Raw genomic sequence first — 27757 nt, 5'->3', positions numbered from 1 at the left:
AGCTTTGAGTGATGTTGGCGCTGCATTCATCCAGGCAAGTGGGGAGTATTCCATCACACTCCTGACTTGTGCCTTGTAGATAGTGGAAAGGCTTTGAGGAGTCAGGAGGTGAGACACATGCCACAGAATACCCTGCTCTTGTTGCCATAGTATTTATGTGGCTGATCCAGTCAAGTTTCTGGTGAATGGTGACCACCCCCCCCCAGGATGTTGATGGTGGGGGATTCAGAGATCATAATGCCGTTGACTGTCAAGGGTGGTGGTTAGACTCTCGCTTGTTGGACATCGTCATTGCCTGGCACTTGTGGGGCACAAATGTTATTTACTGAGCCTGAATGTCATCCAGGTCTTGCTGCACACTGGCATGGACTGCTTCATTATCTGAGTGGCGGCAAATAGAACTGAACACTATGCAGTCATCAGCGAACATCCTCACTTCTGATGGAGGGAAGATCATTGATGAAACAGCTGAAGATGGTTGGGCCTAGGACACTCCCCTGAGGAATATCTGCAGCGATGTCCTGGGGCTGAGATGAATGACCGCCAACAAACACAAACCATCGTCCTTTGTGCTAGTTATGACTCCAGCCAGTGGAGATTCTTCCCCCAATTCACATTGACTTCAATTTTACTAGAGCTCCTTGATGCCACACTGGATCAAATGCTGCCTTGATGTCCAGAGCCATCACTCTCACCTCACCTCTGGAATTCAGCTCTTTTGTCCATGTTATGACCAAGACTATAATGAGATCTGGAGCTGAATGATCCTGGTGGAACCCAAACTAAGCATTGGTGAGCAGGCTAATGGTGTGTAAGTGCTGCTTGAAAGCACTGTCAATGACGCCTTCCATCACTTTGCTGATGATTGAGAGTACCGATAAGACAGTAGTTGGCAAGATTGGATTTGTCCAGGACATACCTGGGCAGTTTTCCACATTGCCAGGTAAATGCCGGGGTTGTATATGTACTGGAACGTCTTGACTGGAACGGCTGGAGCACAGGACTTCAGCACAGCAGCTGGGATATTGTCGGGGCCCATAGCCTTTGCTGTATTCAATGCGTTCAGCCGTTTCTTGATATCACGAGGAGTGAATCAAATTGGTTGAAGACTGGCTTCTGTGATGGTGACGACCTCAGAAGCAGGCCGATACGCATGATCTACTCGGCACTTCTGGCTGAGGATGGTTGCGAACACTTTAGCCTTTTGCACTCATGTGCTGGGCTCCGCCATCATTGAGGATGGAGATATTCATGGAGCCTCCTCCTTCAGTTTGTTGTTTAATTGTCCACCGCCATTCACGACTTGATGTAGCAGGCCTAGAGCTGATCCATTGGTTGGGATCGCATAGCTCTGTCTAGCATGCATATGCTGTTTAGCATGCATATAGTCCTGTGTTGCAGCAGCCTCAGGTTGGCACCTCATTTTTAGGAACGCCTGGTGCTTCTCCTGACATGCTCTTCTGCACTGCTCATTGAACCAGGGTTGGTCACCTGGCTTGATGGTAATAGTACAGAGGGGAATATGCTGGGCCATGAGGTTACAGATTGCAGTGAAATACAATTCTGCTGCTGCTGATGGCACACAGCACCTCCTGCATGACAAGTTTTGAGCTGCTAAATCTGTTCTGAATCTATCCCATTTAGCACTGTGGTAGTGCCACATGGACTGTGTGGTGGTCACTCCTACCAATACGGTCATGGACAGATACATCTGCAACAGCTAGATTGGTGAGGACAAGGTCAAATAGGTTTTTCCCTCATTTTGGTTCTCTCACCACCTGCCACAGGCCCAGTCCAGCAGCTATGTCCTTCAGGACTCGGCCAGCAGTCTGTGCCCTTGCTACCCTCCGGACTTCTATGTTCAACATGGAGGAGTACTGATTAATCAGCTGAGGGAGGACGGTAGGTGGCAAGCACAGGAGATTTCCTTGACCATGAGTCTATGTTGAGGACTCCCACGACCACTCTCTCCCAACTGTATACCACTGTGCCGCCACCTCTGGTGAGACAGGACATACCCAGGGATGTTGATGGAGGAATCTGAGACATTAGCTGAAAGGTACGATTCCGTGAGTATGACTATGGGACAGCTCTCTCAATTTTGGCACAAGTCCCCAGATGTCAGTGACAAGGACTTTGCAGGGTCAACTGGACGAGGTGTGCCAGTTAAAGCTGGTGCCGATGCAGTTTTGTCAGTGCGGTTTTATTACTTTTCATAGCGGTTTGTTACAACTGAGTGGCTTGCTGGGACATTTCAGAGGGCAGGTAAGAGTCAACCACATGCTGTGGTCTGGAGTCATGTATAGGCCAGATCAGGTAAGGACGACATATTTCTTAACAAATGGGTTTTTACGACTGTCCAGTAGTTTCATGGGGCCCAAGTTTCCCCAACCCCCTTTTCCAGCGCATTAACATGAGCTCAAAACGGCACCAAAAAACTTACTGCATATTCTGGCAGCTCTCCTGTGTCTCCCTGGTCCTGGCGCGGCGTTTCTGTTTGAGTGGGGGGGAGGGGGGCGGAGCTACAGCCCAGCGCCGAAAACAGTGCCAGCAGCTGTGCACATGCGCAGTAGCTCCTCGTCCTCCCAGCGCGCCCCGATGCTCGCTGCCCCTATCCCGGGCCAAGTAGCCTGCTGCACAGGTGCCTATGCTCAATTTTGTTTTATATAATACCTGATGATGTTGCTGCATTTTAAAGAACCAAGTGTTACTCAAACTAAAGTGATGATAGAAATTATTAAAAACTTTAAAATAGAAACTGTGAACTGCTTAGAATGTGCTAAACAGAGGTTGATGGTTTACACTCATAGCAGTAGTTCCTCGCCCTCCCAGCGCGTCCGATGCTCGCCGCCCCATCCCGGGCTGAGTGGCCTACCGCACAGGCCGGCCGCTGCCTTCCCGCCCAGTGTCTCTTCCTCCCCACCCACCCCTCTCCTCCACCCAAGGAACACTTGTTCAATCACATGCTTTCATATGGAAAAAGTAGCAGTTTCTAGAATCCATTTTGGCTAAGATTGCTACTGCAAACTTCCTCCAACTTCCTTTCCCTCCCCTCTCTCTGGCTACCTGCGCTGATCTCTTAATTCGCCACAGGGTTTTTCAGAATGTACAAAAGTTGCCACTTACTCTGGCCTAAGTTAGTTTGGAGTAAGTTTTAGCTGGCTAAACTTGCTTAAATGGCCAAAACTGGAATGGCTGGTAACGCCCCCTTTTGAAAAAAAAACTAAAAAACCTAACTAACTCAGTTACACTGGAGCAAATTAAATGGGGAGAATTGCAATTTTTAAGTTACTCCAACAAAATCAAGTTGCTCCAAAAAAAAAGAGCAACTCCTGGGAAACTTGGGCTCATGGTCACCATTACGGACACTAGCTTTTTATTCCAGATTTATTTAATTTAATTAACTGAATTCAAATTCCCCAGGGATTTGAACTAGCGTCCCTGGATCATCAGTCCAGACCTCTGGATTACTAGTCCAGTAACATAACCATTATGCAACCATCCTCATTTGTCCCCGCCACAAACTCCGTTCCGACTCCATCCCTTTCCCCAACATCTGTCTGAGGCTGAACCATACTGCTCGCAACCTTAGTGCCATATTTGACCCTGAAATTCGCTTCCGACCACATATCCGCGACATAACCAGGACTGCCTATTTCCACCTCTATAACATGCCCATCTCCCACCTTGCCTCAGTTCATCCACTGCTGAAACCCTCATCCATGCCTTTGATACATCTAGACTTGACTATTCCAATGCACTCCTGGCTGGCCTCCCACGATCTACCCTACGTAAACTTGATGTCATCCAAAACTCATGTCCCAACTAGTATCAAGTACCATTTACCCATTATCCTTGTGCTCATTGAACTACATTGGTTCCCAGTTAAGCAATGCCTTAATTTCAAAATTCTCATCCTTGTTTTCAACTCCCTCCATGGCCTTACCCCTCCCCATCTCTATTCTCCTCCAACCCCAGGTACAGTTGAGGTACATTCACACGAGGAGGAAAGGCAGGGCAACTAAAGTCAGGTTGGAAATACATCTGAGAATCAGGTTATATATAGAAAGGTCAAAGGAGAAGTAAAAAATAAAATATGAGGGGCAAAGAGAGTATGAAAATAGAATAACAGCTAACATAAAAGGTAATCCAAAAGACTTCTATAGACAGAGAAATAGTGAACAGGTAATAAGAGGAGGGTGGACCGATTAGGGACAAAAAAGGAGACCTCGCATGGAGGCAGAGGGAACTAAATTAGTACTTTGCACCTGTCTTCACCAAGGAACAGACTGCCATAGGCATAGTGAAGGAGGAGTTAGGAGGAGATAATGGATGGGATAAAAATTGATAAAGACGAGGTACTAGAAAGGCTGGCTGAACAGAAAGTAGAATTGTCACCAGGACCAGATGGGATGCATCTAGGACACTGAGGGAAGTGAAGGAAGAAACTGATGAGGTACTGGCCATAATATTCCAATCCTCCTTAGAATTGCGGCTGGTGCCAGAGGACTGGAGAATTGTAAGTGCTACAACATTGTTCAAAAAAGGTGTAAAGATAAATCCAGCAACTACAGGCCAGTCAGTTTAACCTCGATAGTGGGCAAACATTTAGAAACAATAATCAGGGACAAAATTAACATTCACTTGGACAAGTGTAGATTAATTAAGGAAAGCCAGCATGGATTTGTTAAAAGCAAATCGTGTTTAACCAAGCTGATCGAGTTTTTTGATGAGGTAACAGAGAGGATTGATGGGCAATGCGGTTGACATGGTGTACATGGATTTCCAAAAGGCATTTGATAAAGTGCCAAATAATCGGCTTGCCAGAAACCCATGGCAGCATGGATACGAAATTGGCTAAGTGACAGGAAACAGAGTAGTGGTGAATGGTTGTTTTTCGGACTGGAGGAAGGTATAGTGGTGTTACTATTTTCCTTGAAATATATTAATGATTTGGATGTGGGTGTACAGGACACAATTAAAATATTTGCAGATGACACAAAACTTGGAAGTATAGTGACCAGTGAGGAGGATAGTGATAGATTTCAAGAGGACATACAGGCTGGTGGAATGGGCGGACACATGGCAGATTAAATTTAATGCAGAAGTGCAAAATGATTCTTTCTACCAAAATGTATGAGGAGATGAAATATAAACTAAAGTGTACAATCCTAAAGATGATGCATGAGCAGAGACCTGGGGGTATATGTGCACAAATCATTGAAGGTGGCAGGGCAGGTTGAGAAAGCAGTTAAAAAAGCTTACGGGATCCTGGGCTTCATGAATAGAGGCAGAGTACAAAAGCGTGGATATTATGACGAATTTTATAAAACACTGGTTCGACCTCAACTGGGCACCACACTTTAGGAAGGATGTGAAGGCCTTGGTTTGGGGGGGGGGGGGGGGGGGGGGAAAGAGACAGAAAAGATTTACGAGAATGATTCCAGGGATGAGGGACTCAGTTATGTGGCTAGACTGGAGAAACTGAGCTTGTCCTCCTTAGAGCAGAGAGGATTGAGAAGAAATCTGAAAGAGGTGTACAAAATCATGAGGGGTCTGGACAGAGTAGAGAGAAACTGTTCCCATTGGCAGAAGGGTCAAAAACCAGAAGACACAGATTTAAGGTGATTGGCAGAAGAACCATAGGCGAAAATAAGGAAAAAAATGCTTATGCAGCGAGTGGTTAGGATCTAGAATGCACTGCCTGAAAGGGTATGGAGGCAGACTCAAATCACGGCTTTCAAAAGGAAATTGGATAAGTACCTGAAAGAAAACAATTTGCAGTGCTAAGGGGAAAGGGCAGGGGACTGAGACTAAGTGAGGTGCTCTTGCAGAGAGCCGGCACGGGCTCGACGGGCTGAATATCCTTCTTCCATGATGTAACCATTCAATGGGCCCAAGTTTCCACACGCGCCTAGAACGGCGCAGTCCCGACCTGGACGCCCGTTTTTCGCGCCACAAAGTGCGGCGAAAAAAAATCCTCGGTATTCTCCACCTCCCTGCAGGTCCTCTGGCCCTCGGCGCAGCGCAGCACGAGCTGTGGGGGGGGAGCCAGGTCCCTGCGCTGAAAACAGTGCCTGGACCTCTGCACATGCGCGCTACAGTGGGCACGCAAGTGCAGTAGCTCCAGGCGCCCGAAACTGTGTGGGAGGGGCCCGAAGCACGCAGCCCCTAGCCCTGGCCGAATGGCCTCACTGGGGCTGCGTGAATAAGGCTCCTCTCACAGCCAAGCTCCTGCTCCTCCCGCCCTCCCCCCCCCCACCTCCGGATCGGACCCGACACCCGCTCCCCTCCCCCCCGGACCGGATCCCCGCTCCCCCCGGACTGGACCCGACCCGCGCTCCCCCCCCACCCCCCCCGCCACTGGACCCGATCCCCGCACTGGACCCGACCTGACCCCCCCCCTTCTCTCTCCCCCTCTTTCTTTCCTTCCCCCCCCACCTCTTTCCCCTCCCTCCCTCCCGACCCGACGTCACCTACCTGTAAATCTGGTGCTGGGGACGGGCCCTGCCCGACGTCTCGGGCCGGCCCGTTCAGCCTTCGGTCCCGAAAGGCCTGCCTGAAGTACTTTCACACAGGTAGGAAGATGGTTTATTTAATCTTTTCTTTGCTTATAAATGTTTATTCAGGTTGGATTTATTTGTATAATATTTGTATAAGTATAAATAAGGATTTATTATAGAATTTAATTACTTCCCTTCCCCCCCCTCCTCCTCGTTCTGGACGCCTAATTTGTAACCTGCGCCTGATTTTTTAATGTGTAGAACAAGTTTTTTCAGTTCTACAAAAATCTTCACTTGCTTCATTCTAAGTTAGTTTGGAGTACGTTTTCACTGTGGAAACTTTGAAATCAGGCATCAGTGGCCGGACACGCCCCCTTTTGAAGAAAAAATTCTGTTCCAAAGTAGAACTGTTCTACCTGACTAGAACTGCAGAAAAAAAAAAGTGTGGAGAATTGCGATTTCTAAGATAGTCCGTTCTCCACCAGTTGCTCCTAAAAATCAGGCGCAAATCATGTGGAAACTTGGGCCCTATGATTCTAAATAAACAATGTTATTATCTCCTAGTACACAGTTCACAAAAGCAAACTAGCAGAAAATAAACCATCTAACCTAGATTGTCTGATATAGGTACAGTTTCAAGATGAATGGGGATACTGGTATATGGTCATGGAACTGGACAGGCAACTCAGAGGTTACGAATTTAACTCTAGAAATCTGTGGGCTGGTGATAAACAAAATAAATGCCCATGAAATTTCCCACCATCACAAGATCCAACTGGTTTACTCAATCTTCAGGAAATAGAACCTGCCACCCCATCTAGCCGGCCTTGCACAATTCTCAACCACACAAGGTTGTTGATTCTTAATATCTGCTGAACTAGCTTAAGCACTACCACCTCAGAGTAACTGAAGATTGGCCATGGCAGCATCAGCCGTGTAACTTTGAACAATTTGTTTTTAAAAAGGGTTATCTTTTCAGTGGTTAACAACTCAGTTATGCATTGCTCCATGTGCAAATTTGTACATGTGCAGGTAGCACACAAGGGAAATTTGAAGAATTGTAGACAACTGAAGGTCAGTGCTCAAAATCCTTAGTCTTAGGAAAAGCTCAGGAAACACTTCAACCAATTGCCAAGAGGAGTAAGGGATTATGATCTGACTGTCAAAAATGAAGGTAAAACAAACCAAGGTACAGGCACAAGTCTACAGGCAAGTCCGGGGCCAACCATCTGCAGCTGGCGTGGTCAACCACCATTTTTACACAACTGTCCATGAGACCGGTCCTGCTGAGGAAATATCATGTTTTCACTGCTTGGGGAGAAATAAAAGATAACTACAAGGCTAAAATAATACAGAACAGAGGATTGAGGAAAGGCCTGCAATGTGGTTTTTAGTTGCTAGATATTTTTGCAATGCACTTGACTTGAGAGGTTAAAATTACAGTAATAAAGCTACTGACATCCAAGTGTGTGTTTCAGTGCAATGGGCAACCTGAAATCTTTAAAAAATAGCTGAGGCAGGAAGCCTGGAATTCCTTGTACATCCTGCACATAGATTTATAGTTCTTCATCTTTCCCTTCTTCTCAAATTGTAGTGCTGATAATTCATAGAAAGGTTATGCCCATATATCTATTTAGCCTTCAACTTTATGGTACTATTCAACAAGGTTAACCCAACTGCAGCTTTCTGTAAAAGGGGAAATAGACCGTGAAATTCAACAATTAAAAATTAGGATCCTTGTCAATATCACAAATTAAAAGAAAAGCATGTCCAATATGACTGTTTTTATGCAATATTGATTAATATTCATCATCGAGTTCCATTGGTTTGTAATAAATCCAAAGTCTCAACTCCGCACAAGATCCTCAAGAGGGCAGGCTTGCGCTACTTAAACCTTGAATCAAAATGAACTGACTTCTGTCAGCTAATTGAATTTTGTAAATGTTTTGAATCACAGATGATTAATTTATTCTCCAATTATCCATAAAAGGCTCGATGAAACAGCCTGGAATGTGCAAGATTACAGAACTTCAGATTCAGCACTGTGTGCGCATCAGGAGTAACGGTTATAAGATATATATAATTACAAACTGCGCACAAGTTTTAGTGCTACAAAAAGATGCAAATTTCAGTACACTGTCATGCTTTATATAAGAATAGCATCTCAGTTAAAAAAAATAGAAATTTTAGCTGAAAGTTGGAATTTGACAGTGTGATCCTCTCCCTGGAGGCAAAAAGCTCCAGATTCTTCTTACTAACTTTAATTTGACATCAGTTTTATTTGAAAATGACAAAGACAGTTGCTTTGCAATTCAGATTTTGCACATTTTCCCCCAATCCTGGAAATTCCTGTAACTACATTCCTATCAGTAGAACTAATCTCCTTAAAGGGTAATCAGATCATACTTTCTTTTTCATTGTCTTATTTACCGAAAAGCAAGCGATTTGCTGAACTCTAGAACTGAACTTCAGTTTTGCTAAAAAATACACACATTTACATCTAGCACTGGCCTTTTAAGGTCTTTTTTTTATAAACCTGGATCACATGATAATTTTGAGGGCAAATCTCTAATTAATTTTACAAAAAATGTACAAATTTAAAGAAGTTTCTTGATGAGTGATCCTGTGTCTGATTTTTCTTTTAGCATCAATAGATCAAGACAGTTATGTATTGGTTACAATCCATTTTTAAATCCAGCAGATACCTTTAAAAAGCATTAAATGTGACATAACTGCTGGTTGAATATATTTTGAATAGTTTTTTTAAAAACTAAACAATGATTTTAAAGAAGATTGAGTAGACTGGGTCTTTACTCGTTAGGGTTCAGAAGGATGAGGGGTGATTTTATAGAAACATTTAAAATAATGAAAGGGACAGACAGGATAGAGGCAGAGAGGTTGTTTCCACTGGTCGGGGAGACTAGAACTAGGGGGCACAGCCTCAAAATACGGGGGAGCCAATTTAAAACCGAGTTGAGAAGGAATTTCTTCTCCCAGAGGGTTGTGAAACTGTGGAATTCTCTGCCCAAGGAAGCAGTTGAGACTAGCTCATTGAATGTATTCAAGTCACGGATAGATAGATTTTTAACCAATAAGGGAATTAAGGGTTACGGGGAGCGAGCGGGTAAGTGGAGCTGAGTCCACGGCCAGATCAGCCATGATCTTGTTGAATGGTGGAGCAGGCTCGAGGGGCTAGATGGCCTACTCCTGTTCCTAATTCTTATGTTCTTATTAATAAGGTAGTGGGTTCAGGCCCCACTCTAGATTTATTCTGGCACTTCAGCATAGTATTGGAGATCTGTACTGTAGGAAATGCTGTCATGCAGATGAGACGTTAAACTGAGGCCCTGGCAACCCTCTCAGGTGGACAGGAAAGATCCCACAACATCATTTGATTAGGAGCAGGGATGTTCCCCCATGTCCTGGCCAGCACTTATCCCTCAACAAACACCTAAAGCAGATGATCTGATCATTTATTTCACTACTGTTTGCAGGACATTGCTGTGAGCAAATTGGCTGCTGCATTTTTTGCATTACAACAGTACTTCAAGAGTACTTCATTCGCTGGGAAGTGTTTTGGAATGCCTTGAGATTGTGAAAGGAGCGATATGAATACAAGTTTATGGCTTCTTTAATGTGTCTCAACATGCCACAATAATTTGACAAAAGATATATTGTGGACAACTTTAGCATAGATCTTGCATTTCTAAAAATGAATTCTAAATATTTTCACCACTATTATCTTCTCTTGTAAAAATCAATGATTTGGTATAGCCTATTCAATTTAGAATAGAAATTTTCAATCTGCTCTTCGACTTCATGTAATGTGCATCGAATAACTTCCATGTGATCACTGCGCTGGATGATACAGCAGCAACATGGACTGAAATACTATTTAATGCATTGGAAAAGAGAAGCTGCAACTAAGTCTTACATCGGCAAAGGCTATGCCCCCCTGTGAGAGCGTTCTCAGGATGGTCAGGCCCAGAGGGCTGGAACTGGTTGCTCCAAGCCTTGGAAACACTGGTTGCGTTGTTCTCTTGGGGGTCGGTGCACTCCCAGGGCCATCGGAAGCCCACAGACACATAGGCAGCCTAGAGTCAAACATGATCGCTCTGGGCCCGGGAGCCAGGTTGTATTAGTTGCATGTCGAGTTGTCATTTAATATTAACACTGTAGATCAGTGATATCAAATCTAATACTGTTATAAGTCAATGTATTAAAGCTTGTTGTTATAAAAATCACTCGTGTGAATCATGAGGAGATATCATCACCCGACTAACGGCCCTTTGTTGAGACGGTAACCAGAGGAAAACCTCCAACACACATTTAATCAACAAATCTTCCAATAGTTTTAAACTGTTGTTAGTTATTGCTGACCACAGGCTTGGATATGGAAGTGACAGAATCAAAAAGATATTCTCACTTCTGAATCCACTTCAGAATTTAGCCTATACTGAAGGGATGAGTTTTCCTATATTCGTCAGCTCTAAGAATTCTAAGCAATTTAACCTTCAGCAGTTTCAATACAGTTGCCAGTGGTCACTAGTTGGTAAAACAATTGGGTTTCATTCAGCACTTAAACAACTATATCTGGCTGACAGGGAAATAAAAATGGTGCTTTTATAAAGATGGGATTGAGATGCATTGTTGTAGCACCTTGCCTGTCCAGAGTGCTGGATATTGACATTGGACATGAAATGCATTTCTCTTTACTGTTTTTTGGGCAAGAAAACAGCGATGAGGAAACACAGAAAAAGAAAATTAGTACTGGATCGACAGCAGTCATCCTGGTTGAATTACATAGAATTTACAGCACGGAAACAGGCCATTTGGCCCAACTGGTCTGAGTGGCCGTTTATGCTCCACACGAGCCTCCTCCCACCCTATTTCATCTAATCCTATCAGTATATCATTCTATTCATTGCTCCCTCGTGTACTTATCTAGCTTTCCCTTAAAGGCATCTATGCTATTCACCTTGATTACTCCATATGGTAGGAAGTTTTACATTCTAAGCACTCTCTGGGTAAAGAAGTTCCTCCTGAATTCCTATTGGATTTATTAGTGACTATCTTAAACTTATGACACCAAGTTTTGGATTCCCCAAGTGGAAACATCTTTATGTCTACCCTATCAAACTACTTCATAATTTTAAAGACCCCTCAGTCTTCTCTTTTCTAAAGAGCCCCAGCCTGTTCAGTTATAATTCTCAGTTCTGGTATCACTGTAAATCTTTTTTGCACCTTCAATGCCTCTATATTCTTTTTGTAATAAGTAGACTTCTCTGCTAATCAATTAATTTTCTCTACATATAAACCCCAGTGCTGTGTTAGCACTTTCAGCAATGTTGATACTAATGTAAAAATGCCTTGCATAAATGTAAACCAACTTACAACAGACAAATCAATGCGAGGGATGTGCCTCTGTTCTGCTAACCTCACCTTCAGATACTGCATAGTATATAAGACTATAATCTTATAAACCAGACTTGGGTTATCTTGCGAATATGATAGCACACTCAAGCAAGCACGGAACCCTAAAGATGAAAATAGAACACCCGCCACTTATAGTGAGCGCGTTCATGTGGATACAATTTGCCCACTATACCCAATGTCCGGCATCGTTATTAAAATTAAAAATAATTTCAGTTCCAGTTAGTTGGCCTTGAGTAGCTGCTGAGAGCAATTTGTATTTTGCAGTTTTAAAGACCGTCAGAGGACAGTTAAAATTCGTGCTGCAGCATGTGCTAAAGATAGCTGAAACATCAATAAAAACAAGAGAGATATGTAACAGAAATAGCTCAGTGTTACCAGAGGTCTATATTTAGCAGAAAGCTTTCAAATCTGGGCCATTTATTACAGCTAGGCACAAATTCACTGGAAAGGCAAGAGTTCTCTCTTTGCTTTGGCCAGTCCTCAATAGGGAAAATATCCTGCACAGTCATGCAGGTTTTGGTGAACGATTCTCATCTGAAAATATAATAATGAAGTCTGCCTCAATAAGGCTCTTTTATTACATTCAGTGCACCTTAACAAGGTATTATTTAGTGATGTTTGTTCTTGCATTTAGTGCACCTTGCATCCTTGCTAACTTACATTGGCTCCAAAGTTCCCCAACTCCTCAAATTAAAAATTCTTCTGCTGATGTCCAAATCCCTTCATTGCCTTGCCACTCCCCATCTCTAACCTCCTCTCGCCTTAAATTCCCCATTCTGCAATTCTCTCTGCTCTCAAGATGTTCCTTAAAACCTGCTTCTTTGACCGAACTTTTGGTCATCTGCCCTAATATCCTATTATGTGGCCCTGTCAAATTTTGTTTGATAACATTCCTATGAAGCATCTTGGGATGTTTTACTAAGTTAAAGGCAATATATAAATAAATTGTTGTTATGAACAGCAAGGTACTGGAGGGATGTCAATGATTATGCAACCAAACCTCAAATCGAGTCAAGGGACAAGGAAGAGGTGGAGCAATCGGCGAGAAAGAAAGAAATCTAAATGTGGAGGCCTCAAAAGCGGTTGATTTGAGAGATGGAAAATTCACATTCGTGCAGCAATCAAATGTCATGTATATGTACAATAAAATGGCTTTGAATGCCCACCTACAGAGCAGGACAAGGTCTTGTGGAGCTGGTGATTTTTTTTTGTAGTTTAGCTAGATAGAATGCCAAGTGGGGCAAAAATTGCAGTCTCTATGGGTGCGTATGATGTGCACATATGCACCCGTAGAGGCCCAAGTGCTAGGTTCTCGCCGTGCAATACGCATGCGCTGAAATCCGGCACATGCAAACTGTCAAAATTTGTTTTGACAGTTCCAATGCATCCCTGTGAGAAGGGCCTTCGCAGGCGGAGATTTGGACTATTTGCTCAACTCCCGCCCAGTGAATATCCTTCAAACTCTTATGCCTGAAAAAAGCAGACGTAACCAGTGTAAGAGTTTTAAAAGATAGAAAAATAAAATTAATAATTTTTGTATTAAAAACTTTGTCCATTAAGGCAAGTTTATTTTCACCCCTATTAAAACAAAAAGATTTAAAAAAATAAATTGTTAAAAACATTTAATTAAATTCAATTTCAATTCCTTTTAAATATGTTGTGATTTTCTTATTTATTTAAAATGTGTGTGTTTTTGGGGGTATCCTGATTCATAGAAATGGAGATCTCCGTACAAACAGAACTCACCATTACTGTGAATGGGGAAACGCCATTTTCATTGGTTGGTCCAGCCCACATGATCCCAGGCTGCACATACGCTCCTGGAATGCGTGGGCCTCTGCGCTGGGCTGCGCATGGAGGCCTTGTAGCACAAGTGTTCATTTCTCCGGGACCATCAGGTACATTCGTAAATGTATGTGGTCGGAAGCTTCCGTCCACGGGAAGCCTCCGACCGCAATTTCACAGCCAATATATACGCTGTACCTCTCCTGTACAAACTGTACATCTCCCATAGGGTACAAGTAATGAGACCACATTCACTAGCCTCAGTTGTTAAATGCAGATGCTTTATAATGAAAATAAATCCGTATCTTTTGACCCATGAGTATAAAATGCATTCTGCAGTTTCAGTGCCCTCGAGTTTCATTTCTTTCAATGACACTAGTGAAATAGTGGGGATTTTCTCCACTTAGATCGTCAAATAAGTTTGAGGATCAGAAAAATATTTACTGAAAGCTGTTTCCTGCTGTGAAAGCCATTTTAAAAGGATGTCAAATATACAGTATTACCTGAAAAATGATTCCCTTCTACTCAAGGCCTCTTTCCTCAAATTGACTTGCAACTGGCAGGTTGTGGAAAGTATGTCAAGTCATTAGCACAGATGAAGTGGCTCCAATACAGTGACCAATACCTTGTAGCAAAGGCAAAGAGTCTGAACAATTGACATGGTCAGTGCCTACTACTTTGAACTCTGATTCCCAGATTAATCAGAAGTCAAGGGATGGTAGAAAATGTAGATTTTATGGAGCTGGGTATGGTGTCCTGTCCAGGAGTTTGCTTGATCTTTTTAGCACCGAATATCCTTGAATTAGTCTGGTGGCTCAGCATCTCGAGGCTCCTTAGAACTGTCTCATTGTAAAGCATGAATCTTTAAAATAGTCCATTGTTGCCAGTAACCATATTCTGTTTGATAGCAGATAAAGGAAATACGGAGAATGGTCATCTAACACCAAAAATACTTTTTGGCATTTGGATACTGGGCACTGACATCAAAGCAACAATTAGAAAGTTTACGTTTCTTAGTTCAACATACAAAATTAAGGCTAATGGTGACTGGCCCGACAATTTAGTCTTCCTGTGAGAAAGCACCTGGTGCTTGTCTGAACACATTCTCAACAGTCGGGACCAGAATACTCACCACATTGAGTAACAGGTACGAACCTGCAATCCAGCACTACACTGTCAAAGCATTAAAGCTCTAAAGCACGCTGCTACGCCACCCCAATCATTTAACACTCTTAGAGGAAACATGGAGTTGTGGGGAATATGGGCATGGATTTGGGAGGCAACACATTCAACGATGTTGGGGAGGAAGGGGAAGTTGGAGGTAGGGCAGGGAATGAGGTCTCGAGTGTGGGCTTTTTTTTTGAGGAGGGGTTGACGACATTGGTTTTGAAAGGAAGGGTAACAGGAACTGGGAAAGAACTAGTTACAAAGCCAGCTAGCATGAGGCCCAGGAAAGGAAGTTGGATGGTCAGCATTTAGGGTTGGGTTCAAGCGAGCAAGGGATTGGTCTCGTGGAAGAGATGAGCTTGGAGAAGGCATGATGGGCAAGCCTTAGGAGAAACTAAAGATGCAGGTTCAGGGCTAGTGCGTCAGGAGATATTTGATTTGGTGCGGATGCAGCAGGGTCAGCTGAACAGGTGGTCTCAATTTTAGTGACTAATAAAGTTAAGAGCTACAGGGCTGGATTGGGCGAAAACATAAGCGATATGTGAAAATTACAGTTTTTGCTGCTTTACCGATTTTTCTAAGTTTCCATTTTGATGTGATTCTATCCCTTATTGCTGCTGCTGGCCCATTTTCCCTGCAGCAGGGTAGGGAAAATTATGCTATTCTATTATTGTCACTTGCACTCATGATGCCAGGATAACTCCATGTTGAAAAGGCTGCCTGCTGTTGAGAGCAGGCAGACAAGCAATAGCATGGAAAGAAGGGGGTTGGGGGAAGTGAGAGGGGGAAAGAAAGAACAGCTAGCAAGCTGGTATCCAGCACACCTCTGATTGGAGATTCCAGATCGACATTGCTAGGCAAGGAGGGTCAAATGATTTTCAACACCAATAACACCTCAACTCTTAAAAGGTTTTGAAAGTTGGTACCCTATGGAACTAAAAGTCAACAACTTTGTAAGGGGCTTTACTCACAGCACAGGTTATTAAAAATCAGAAACTGTTGCAAACTCATTTTCTTAAAATGTTTCAAATGAATGAAAAGAATTAGGGAATTAATTCTCCTAGTACTAGCTCCTTGTGTTATTCAAACAAACATAATATGCAGACTGAACTTAAAAATAATTAAAAGAATTCTTTAAATGTTTTTAACTATGATCTTTAACACTGCTGGGGTGATTTCGAGAAAGGGTTTCAACTCAGAACTTGAAAGTTAAAAATGAAAAAGTTAGGAGTATGAAAGAAATCAGATAGAACATTCTTTTCGACTGAACAAATTAATTATCGGGGAAGTTCAAAGTGATTTCTACAAATGGGTTTCAATAACAATTGGGTATATGGAGAAAGAATGGATTGAGGATATGGTGTGAAGGCAGGTAAGTGAGATTTATATAAATGAAAAATGGCTGACCTATTGTCTCTTGTACCGACCTGCTGCTAAAACTTGATAATTTTAAAATCTAGACTGACGAGCAATGCAGTCCCATTATTCCTATAAAAAGGATATTAAAAAAATCCAAAATGTTACGTTACTGATCAATTGGATTCTGCTATTGCAAAATGCTCAAGTAAACATTAAAATGATTCTTAGAAATAACAATTTAATTGAACCAAAATTCAAGCATACAGCACCGTTAGGCATCATGGGAATGTTTCAATGGTCAAATCAATCCGGGGTAGTTATTTTCAAGATGGACCTCAATCCAAGGAAGGAAAACACTCCTTAACATTTGACTTAAAGTTTCATAAAACATTTAAGTTGCTGGATGGTAGACAATTGTGCGCATTTATGAACGGAACTTGGTGTCAACTAAGTTCATTAAACACACAATTTAAGACATGTTGACATTACTCATACAAGACAGGATTATCTGACCATCTGACTAGAGAATGGATGAATTATTCCTCGACAAGTTTTGACCCGTGACTTTCTGGGGGCAAGAGGGAGAAGGCGACAATGAAATTAAAAACAACCGCTGTAAGTAAACAAAACAGCTTTTTGTCAGTCAGAAAATACAAATAACCTCACAGCAGTTTGCTTAGATAGGTTTCACACCAGTCTATTTATATTAATAGCTGTCAAAAACGTGCAAGAACATAAGAACATAAGAATTAGGAACAGGAGTAGGCCATCTAGCCCCTCGAGCCTGCTCCGCCATTCAACAAGATCATGGCTGATCTGGCCGTGGACTCAGCTCCACTTACCCGCCCGCTCCCCGTAACCCTTAATTCCCTTATTGGTTAAAAATCTATCTATCTGTGACTTGAATACATTCAATGAGCTAGCCTCAACTGCTTCCTTGGGCAGAGAATTGCACAGATTCACAACCCTCTGGGAGAAGAAATTCCTTCTCAACTTGGTTTTAAATTGGCTCCCCCGTATTTTGAGGCTGTGCCCCCTAGTTCTAGTCTCCCTGACCAGTGGAAACAACCATTCTGCCTCTATCTTGTCTATCCCTTTCATTATTTTAAATGTTTCTATAAGATCACCCCTCATCCTTCTGAACTCCAACGAGTAAAGACCCAGTCTACTCAATCTATCATCATAAGGTAACCCCCTCATCTCCAGAATCAGCCTAGTGAATCGTCTATGTACCCCCTCCAAAGATAGTATATCCTTCCTTAAGTAAGGTGACCAAAACTGCACGCAGTACTCCAGGTGCGGCCTCACCAATGCCCTACACAGTTGCAGAAGGACCTCCCTGCTTTTGTACTCCATCCCTCTCGCAATGAAGGCCAACATTCCATTCGCCTTCCTGATTACCTGCTGCACCTGCAAACTAACTTTTTGGGATTCATGCACAAGGACCCCCAGGTACCCCTGCACCACAGTATGTTGTAATTTCTCCCCATTCAAATAATATTCCCTTTTACTGTTTTTTTTTTCCCCCAAGGTGGATGACCTCACACTTTCCGACATTGTATTCCATCTGCCAAACCTTTGCCCATTCGCTTAACTTATCCAAATCTCTTTGCAGCCTTTGTGTCCTCTACACAACCCACTTTCCCATTAATCTTTGTGTCATCTGCAAATTTTGTTACACTACACTCTGTCCCCTCTTCCAGGTCATCTATGTATATTGTAAACAGTTGTGGTCCCAGCACCGATCCCTGTGGCACACCACCAACCACCGATTTCCAACCCGAAAAGTACCCATTTATCCAGACTCGCTGCTTTCTGTTCGCCAGCCAATTTTCTATCCATGCTAATACATTTCCTCCGACTCCGCGTACCTTTATCTTCTGCAGTAACCTTTTGTGTGGCACCTTATCGAATGTCTTGTGAAAATCCAAATACACCACATCCATCGGTACACCTCTATCCACCATGCTCGTTATATCCTCAAAGAATTCCAGTAAATTAGTTAAACATGATTTCCCCTTCATGAATCCATGCTGCGTCTGCTTGATTGCACTATTCCTATCTAGATGTCCCGCTATTTCTTCCTTAAATGAAAGCTTCAAGCATTTTCCCCACTATAGATGTTAAACTAACCGGCCTTTTGTCTGCCCCCTTTTTTAAACAGAGGCGTTACATTAGCTGTTTTCCAATCCGCTGGTACCTCCCCAGAGTCCAGAGAACTTTGGTAGATTATAACAAATGCATCTGCTATAACTTCCGCCATATCTTTTAATACTCTGGGATGCATTTCATCGGGACCAGGGGACTTGTCTACCTCGAGTCCCATTAGCCTGTCCAGCACTACCCCCCTAGTGATAGTGATTGTCTCAAGGTCTTCCCTTCCCACATTCCTGTGACCAGCAATTTTTGGTATGGTTTTTGTGTCTTCCACTGTGAAGACCGAAGCAAAATAATTGTTTACGGTCTCCGCCATTTCCACATTTCCCATTATTAAATGCCCCTTCTCATCTTCTAAGGGACCAACATTTACTTTAGTCACTCTTTTCCGTTTTATATATCTGTAAAAGCTTTTACTATCCGTTTTTATGTTTTGCGCAAGTTTACCTTGGTAATCTATCTTTCCTTTCTTTATTGCTTTCTTAGTCATTCTTTGCTGTCGTTTAAAATTTTCCCAATCTTCTATTTTCCCACTAATTTTGGCCACCTTATACGCATTGGTTTTTAATTTGATACTCTCCTTTATTTCCTTGGTTATCCACGGCTGGTTATCCCTACTCTTACCGCCTTTCTTTTTCACTGGAATAGATTTTTGTTGAGTACTATGAAAGAGCTCCTTAAAAGTCCTCCACTGTTCCTCAATTGTGCCACCGTTTAGTCTGTGTTTCCAGTATACTTTAGCCAACTCTGCCCTTATCCCACTGTAGTCCCCTTTGTTTAAGCATAGTACGCTCGTTTGACACACAACTTCCTCACCCTCAATCTGTATTACAAATTCAACCATACTGTGATCACTCATTCCGAGAGGATCTTTTACTAGGAGATCGTTTATTATTCCTGTCTCATTACACAGGACCAGATCTAAGATAGCTTGCTCCCTTGTAGGTTCTGTAACATACTGTTCTAAGAAACAATCCCGTATGCATTCTATGAATTCCTCCTCCAGGCTACCCCGTGCGATTTGATTTGACCAATCGATATGTAGGTTAAAATCTCCCATGATTACTGCCGTTCCTTTTTCACATGCCTCCATTATTCCCTTGATTATTGCCCGCCCCACCGTGAAGTTATTATTTGGGGGCCTATAAACTACGCCCACTAGTGACTTTTTCCCCTTACTATCTCTAATCTCCACGCACAATGATTCAACATTTTGTTCATTAGAGCCAATATCGTCTCTCACAACTGCCCTGATACCATCCTTTATTAAAAGAGCTACCCCACCTCCTTTCCCTTCTTGTCTATCTTTCCGAATCGTCAGATACCCCTGTATGTTTAATTCCCAGTCTTGGCCACCCTGCAACCACGTTTCTGTAATGGCCACCAAATCATACCCATTTGTAATGATTTGTGCCGTCAACTCATTTACTTTATTTCGAATGCTGCGTGCGTTTAGGTAGAGTGTTTTAATACTAGTTTTTAAACCATGATTTTAATTTTTGACCCCTCCTGCAGCCCCTTTATATTCAGTGGCCCCTTTTGTTTTTTGCCTTGGGTTTCTCTGTCCTCCACTTTTACTCATCTCCTTTCTATCTTTTGCTTTTGTCTCCTTTTTGTTTCCCTCTGTCTCCCTGCATTGGTTCCCATCCCCCTGCCATATTAGTTTAACTCCTCCCCAACAGCACTAGCAAACACTCCCCCTAGGACATTGGTTCCGGTCCTGCCCAGTTGCGGTTTGTACTGGTCCCACCTCCCCCAGAACCGGTTCCAATGCCCCAGGAATTTGAATCCCTCCCTGTGTGCGAGGTCTCCATGCAAATTAATGATGCACTTCGAGGAACTCGATGTAAATAGTGACACGCGTCCAGAACCCCTTTGCAAATATTGACACACACCTGGGACTATACCACCCCTCCCCCTGCCTGTCCCCTACCACACACTAACTTGCAAAAGAGAGCATCAGCTGCCCAAAGGAAAACAGTGCTATTATTCAGAACACCTTTATTCGTGTATAGAAACAGAAATAACATACAGGTATTCGAAAATCAGTAGAGTTTTTAAGGCACACTAGTTGTAGCCCAACCACCGGGGGTGGGGGTGGATGGGTGGGAAACGCACAAATATTATGACCTGATGATCCCCTTCAAAATCTATGCTTCACAGGTATAATTTGGAGAATGGAGTAGGTTTTATCGAGTGGAAACGTATCTGACAAATTGAAATGGATACGGTGGCGATATTTCAGCAATAAATCAGGTGGAACATTTCGGAGTGAACTTTTATGCTCATGATCAAAGTTATGTAATTACATAACCATATTTCACAGTCTAGATTTAAGTAATACTCCATTCAGGTGGAAAAACTAAATCCATAACTGGATCATTAAAGCAGGAAACAGTATTTCACAACGAAAACACAATAACCATCATTATACAACAATTAAGTGTAATGTACAAAACAAAACTTCAGTGACAACTGCACATTTTAGGGATTTTAACTTGCAAGCTGGATCATCGCATCTCACTCATCCCAGTCATTCACTCAAGAGCAATGAGTCACTTTCACTAATGAGACAAGCACCAACACAAAAAATGCAATATTCCAGAATCCCATACTGTACCTTGTCTATTAATTTCATCCTGCAAAAGATCTTTCATCGCGGATTCCTCTGCAATATCAGACGGGATTTCTCCTTCACTGTTAACAGCAGCAACACTGGCTCCATTATTTATTAAATACCTGCACAAAAACAAAAAAAAGATAGTTATAACTTCCTAATGTACAATTTCTGTAAACAGTCCTTTAAGGGACCCACTGTGACAAAGACCAGAACAAAATCCATGCAGATAGTTGTCATATAATGGTATATAGAATGAATACAAGCTGTAACTTTCAAAATAAGAACATTTCTGGTTATGAACTGCAAATGTAGTTTTCTACAAACATCAAATATTGAATCTTGGAAATTAAATCTTGGAATTAAGTTAGCTTGGAACAATTAGAAATATACAGTAAACTCTCGTTTACCCGGATACAAATCTAACGGAAAAGCCGTCGTAACGGAATTTAAAATATTGCGAGATTCGGCAATTTAACTGTCACATGCATGAATATCTCGCTCACTTCAACTATTGCAAATGTGGACAGGTTGCTCAATTACACATAAATTGACGCAGGCATGGACTTCTTGCTCACTTTTCAACTGTCACACACATTGAAAGCAGTTCATTGCAATGCATCAGTCTGTCGAGTGTACTTGTTCAAAACACCCTGAAATCAAACAATTTAAAATGCCTTCTGACAGCACTAAAAGCAAATGCAGCATTAGGAAACGAAAAGTATTGAACATTCAGCAGAAATTAGAAAGAAGTCTGAAGCTGGCAGAAGGATGCGTGCTTTGATGGACGAATATAAAGTTGGATCATCAACAATTTATGATATCAAGAAACAAAAGAAAGATTTAGAAAGTTTCACCGCTGCTTCTGAATCTTCTGTGAAGGCAATGTCCCGCAAGGATTTGCGAAAGCTGAAGCTTGACAAACTAGACCCAGTGCTTTACGAATGGTTTTCTTTGAAACGGTCTGAAGGTGTGGCAATTTCAGGGCCAATGATTACAGCAAAGGCCAAGAACTTCAGGATGAAAATGAATTTAACTGAAGAGTGCATTTTTCAGAAGGCTGGCTCACACGTTTTAAGCATCGCCACGGCATTCGCCAGCTGGATGTAACGGGCGAAAAAAAAAAATCAGCGACAATGAGGCCGCACAGAATTATTCAAGAACATTTGCTGAAATGGTGCAGGAACAGAAATTGACTGCGGATCAAATAAACAATGCCGATGAGACTGACTTACTATGGAAGTGTTTGCCAACTGTTACGTTGACTGCAGCAGGGGAGAAGGAAGCTGTCGGCTTTAAAATGAATAAGGAGAGGTTAACAATCTTGAATTGTGCCAATGCCTCTGGAGAAGATAGACTTCGACTTTTAGTGATTGGCAAATCAAGGAAACCATGTGCTTTAAAAGGAATTGCTCATTTACCAGTTAGCTATAAAGCTCAGAAAAGTGTGTGGATGGACAAGGACATATTCATGGAATGGTTTTTAAACAGAATTCGTCTCCCAAGTTCGAGAAAACACGAAGAAAATAGGCAAACCTAATGGAAAGTGTGCACTGCTTTTGGACAATTGCAGAGCACACCTGTAGGAGTCAAAATTAGTATCTAGTTGTGGCAACATCTTTGCATGCTATTTGCCACCCAATGTGACCTCGCTCCTTCAACCTATGGATCAGGGCGTCATGCAAAACTTCAAGTGCCACTATAGGAATAACTTCATGCGCAAATTAATTGTGATCAATCAATCTCTGATTTCCAGAGAGCATACAATATTAAAGATGCCATCTATGCATGTTCGCTGGCTTAGAGAGAAGTAAAAAAAACATTACATTGAAGAGATGTTTGTGCAAGTTGTGGCCCAATGTCATATTTGAAGACAGTGCTCCTGACAAAGAATTTGAATGTTTTCATGTACGGGCTAATAAAAAAAACAGGCTGTAAAAGAAATCGTGGAGATTGTCAGCAGTGCACACGAAACAAACGTACTTAAATCCTTAGCAGATGACAACATTGCTAAGTGGATAGATGTTGACATCGAAACAGATGTAATACAAACTTATACTGATGAGGAACTTATCGGCATAGTCACCAATAAAGACAAATCTGAAAGAGATGAGACAAGGAAATTGAAGAAAAACAAAAAAAAACTTGGATACGTGCTGAAGCAATGAAATATGTTGTTTTTTTTAAAAAAAGGAGAATTCTCATTTTACTTCTCACGAGGCTCTGCAAACTCGTATCATCCACAACATTTTAATTAAGAAAATGAATTCATTTAAACAAGCAGATATAAGATTGCTATTTTAAAAATCAATCTCAAATGTCAACATTATGAATCAATTTTCATTTATTTTATTACATTCAAATAACATGAACTAAATCTTCGTTTTATTTATTCGACCGTATAAATTTAGCACGTCAATTATTTGTTTTATATTTTGAAAAGTTATGCATCGATTTTCAATCTGAATAGCTCATTGGAAAGAGCGGATCAAGATCTATACGATACAATATAGAAACATAGAAAATAGGTGCAGGAATAGACCATTCGGCCCTTCGAGCCTGCACCACCATTCAATAAGATCATGGCTGATCATTCACCTCAGTACCCCTTTCCTGCTTTCTCTCCATACTCCTTGATCCCTTTAGCCATAAGGGCCATATCTAACTCCCTCTAACACCACACAAGTGCCAGGCAATGACTATCTAAAATATTTTGTGAGTGGTTCTATCACCTTTAAATATTAGCTTTAAAATGTAAACTCGCCCTATCGGAAAATTTGTTTACCCGGAGTTGCCGAATCCTCAAATAACCCGGGTAAACGAGAGTTGTTTTATTTTGGTGCTGAAATTTACCTCCAGTACTAAAACAGAAGTGTCGGTTTATAAACATTGCTCTCAAGAGTGCCCAGATTAGAAAATTCAACAATGATGTTTTGTGTGTATGTAATATACCAAGCCTTTATGATAATCACATACACACAGCATTCGTGTTAAGAGAACTCCAGGTTGTCAATTTCCTTCAATCTCAAAAATGAAGGCTTTCCAGCCCTGCAAGCGACATGAAGCACAGCAGCAACTCTTATCTCTATGCAAATGCTGCAATTATGATTTAGGTATAGCCCAAGGTATATAACATTTAGAACTATTTTGTCTGCAATATGAAGTGTGCAAGAAATGCCACTCTAAATCAAATCAGGTCATGACATTTAAAATATTAGTGTTCATGGGAAAGCCTGAACATGTTCCACCCAAGGGCACAAGCTGTTTTCATACAGCTGCATCTCATATTGCTGACACAGAAGTGCATTTTTCACATGTGTAAGACCCTTGGATCTCAGGATTAAGACTGCACTTTACAGGACAAAGGCCGTCTTAGAAACCTTACATTGACATTAAAAAATTCATGTCAAGAAAAAAAAACCAAGAGTTCTGTATTACAGCCTCACAATGTACAATACGACTTAGCTTAATCAATTACCCCCAATTCACTATCCATATATGGAGCTTGATTTTTTTTGGATCTGTACCTCCTGTGTCAATAGATTTTAATTAAAAATTCAAAAAGGTGAGGCATAAATCATCCTCACCAATATATGCGGATCCCCTATGAATACCAGAGACCGTTTGAAAATAAAATCTGCATTTTACAACATGCCTCACATACCACGTAAAGAACCACCATGTCTGCAGTGTTTTCTCTTTGGGAATTCAGGAACGTATACTGGCAGGTGTGTGAGAATTTTTTCTTCCTATATACCCACTTGGACTGTGAAATCTTCCAATGTACAATTATAGATTTGGAACAACAATGTCAGTTCCAGCAACCCAAGCTCCTTGATGCTATTTTTGAAGGGGTTTTAACAAGTTTATTTTTAAAAGGGCTACTACATTCCATTAGACTTTAGAAATTGTGAAAACCAAAGGAATTAAACACACACAAAAGATTGAGACAGAATTGACATTATATGGAATTAGAAGATGGAATTCAAAATTAAGTTCATAAGCATCACCATTCTCCTTTTGGTCCCTATTTCTATATGATCTTGGAACCACACCACCATCACAACAAAGAGGAACATATCTTTATTTATTAGATCAGCATAACAGCTATTTTTAATCTCAATGCAACATATCAAAAGTTAACTTCTACATAAACTGGACCAGCTTTGCCATCATCCAAGTACCTGATTGGCCCAGAATTTGCAGTTGTAATGATGGCGAAACGGTCAGCATTCGCCATTACAACTGTGAAACTGACAGCAATTTCTGGTGTCCGAACATGCACAGTTAAAGCGAAAATTCAGAAGTTGCTGTCAGTCATTCTCTACTCTTTCACAGGCTGCGCTGCTGAACTCCCCGCAGCCGGCAATCAATTGAAACCACTGAACTAATGAGAACTTCAGCTTTTACACTAATATTGTTGTTAAAACCCGAAAAAGTTAAGCCTTGGTGTAACTGGGTTTTTAAACGGTGTACTGAGTCATAACTACTGCTGAACAATCTGTCTGGCCCTACAAAACTAATTTTATTTGTGGAATGTCAAATTTTTCCAATATGTTAAAAATGTCATGGTTTTTAATACATTTTTTTTAAAGTTTGTTTATACTTCAGCTTCTACCTTAATGCCATGTGTATATCCCAATCTTTATTTTGCTTGCTGTAAAATGATTTAAAAAGTGAAGGATAATCAGTGATTTTTACTTCCTGGTTTGCTGCCTGTGAGAATTCTTCAATGTGATTGGCTGCTTAGCCAGCTTGATGACATCACTATTGCTGAACGATGGAATTGGCGCCATGATTAAATTAATGTCAGGAAGTGTGAAATTCACATCAGAGATCGCGAGATCTTTACGGGCAGCTTTCTTCGAGGTCAGCGGCAAATGCCATTACGTCGCTGCCGACCACAAAATCTGAGCCACTGTATTCAATTGCATAGCATAGGTTCAACCGCAGGATATCGTATACTATTCGTGGAGAACAGTTTTACGATTATTGGGAGGGGTGGGGGTGGAGTTATCAACTGTTAAACTCCTGTTCAAAAAAAGGGGTGGGAAAGGGAGGATATACCTGGTAACTACAGGTCACTCTAATGTCAGTGGTGGAAAAACAACTAGAGACCATTGTCAAGGACAACATTAATTCTCACTTGGAGAAGCATGGGTTAAATAAGGGGACAGACAGCATGAATTTGTTGAAGGTAAATCCTGTCTGACTAACCTGATTGAGTTATTTGATGAAGTAACAGGATTGATGAAAGTAGTGCAGTAGATGTTGTATACATGGAGTATCAAAGGGCATTTAGTAAAGTAACACATCAGACTTATTCTGAAAATATAAGCACATATTAAAAGGGACTGTGGTAGCTTGGGTACGTAATTGGCTAAGACATACAAGGTATGGAATAGTGATGAACTGATTTTTGTCTGACCGGAGAGAAGTACGCAGTGGGGTTCCCCTGGGGTTGGTATTAAGACCACTAATATAAATGACCTGGACTTAGGTATAGGGCGTAAAATTTAGAAGTCTGCGGATAATACAAAGCTTGGCAACATGGTAAATAGTGAGCAGGATAGTAGCAGACTTCAGGAGGACAGAGACAGACCGGTGAAATGAGCAGACACATGGCAGATACAAGTTAGTGCAGGTCAGTGTGAAGTGATGCACTTAGGGAGAAAGAACATGGAGGCGCAGTATAATCTAAATATCACCATTCTGAGTGGGGCACAAGAGCAAAGGAACCTGGGGTGCAAATACAAAATCCTTGGTGGTGGCAGGGCAAGTTGATAAGGCAGTTAAGAAAACATATGGAATACTTGGCTTTGTAAATATGGGCATTGAGCACACAAACACAAGGACGTAATGCTTAACTTTTACAAATCTCTGCTTCGGCCTCCACTGGAATAGTATGTGCAGTTCTGGGCACCAGACTTTAGGAAGGATATCAAGGCCTAGGAGAGGAGGTTTACCAGGATTATACCAGAGGTGAAGGAGTTGAGTTATGTGGAGAGATTGGAGAAGCTGGGATAGCTCTTCTTAGAGCGGAGAAGGTTAAGGGGAGACGTAATAAAAGATATTAAAAATTATGTGGGGTTTTGATGGAGCAAGTAGGGAGTATCATTTCCTCTGGCAATGGGTTTGTAACCAGAGGGATCATAGATTTAAAATAATTGGCAAAAGAACTAGATGGGAAATGAGAAGATTTCCCCCCCCCACCCCCTCCCCTCCCCAGAGGGTTGTTAAGATCTGGAACGCACTACCTGAAAGGGTGGTGGAATCAGAATCCAAAGGAACTTTCAAAAGGCAACTGGACATGTATTTGCAGGGTTATGAGGAAATTGGACAGCTCTTTCAAGGAGCCGGTACAGGCACAACAAGCTGAATGACCTCCTTCTGTGCTGTAAGGTTCTATGGTTGGGTGGGGGGAGGGGCAGTTATCAACTGGGGATTTGAAGTCATTTGCACACTTACTGAGTTATATCAAGCTTACTGCATCAAAACTGCAATCGATTATCAAACATTAGTGTTTTCCAACGTCAAAACTGAGTTTATAAATGCTGAGTTTCTGCTTTTCTAAACAGTCTAAACACAATAACGATCATGGGCTCACATAACAATGACAGCGCTCCACAAATGCGAGCGAAGCAAACCTATTTCAGTTTTACTACGACAGCATGCAGGATTCTGGCAAGATTCCGAAATTTGCTTTCTGCTCCCCTACCTCCAAGGAATGATC

The 27757-nt window shown here is 41.8% G+C and overlaps 1 protein-coding gene across 5 annotated transcripts in view; it reads right to left on the bottom strand.

The window, feature by feature from the left end:
* The window catches only part of LOC139227840 (protein phosphatase 1 regulatory subunit 12A-like), a 258951-nt gene that overhangs the window by 137402 nt on the left and 93792 nt on the right, over positions 1–27757 (bottom strand). For all 5 annotated transcript variants that reach the window (XM_070858917.1, XM_070858916.1, XM_070858915.1 and 2 more), the window contains exon 3: positions 21028–21146. In XM_070858917.1, coding sequence (XP_070715018.1) covers positions 21028–21146 — 119 coding nt within the window. The remainder of the gene's footprint in view (positions 1–21027; positions 21147–27757) is intronic.

Source organism: Pristiophorus japonicus, chromosome 17 (assembly GCF_044704955.1).
Source record: "Pristiophorus japonicus isolate sPriJap1 chromosome 17, sPriJap1.hap1, whole genome shotgun sequence".
NCBI classification, from domain to species: domain Eukaryota; kingdom Metazoa; phylum Chordata; class Chondrichthyes; family Pristiophoridae; genus Pristiophorus; species Pristiophorus japonicus.
The sequence above is the reverse complement of the archived record's forward strand: the minus strand, read 5'-3'. Positions and strand labels throughout refer to the sequence as shown.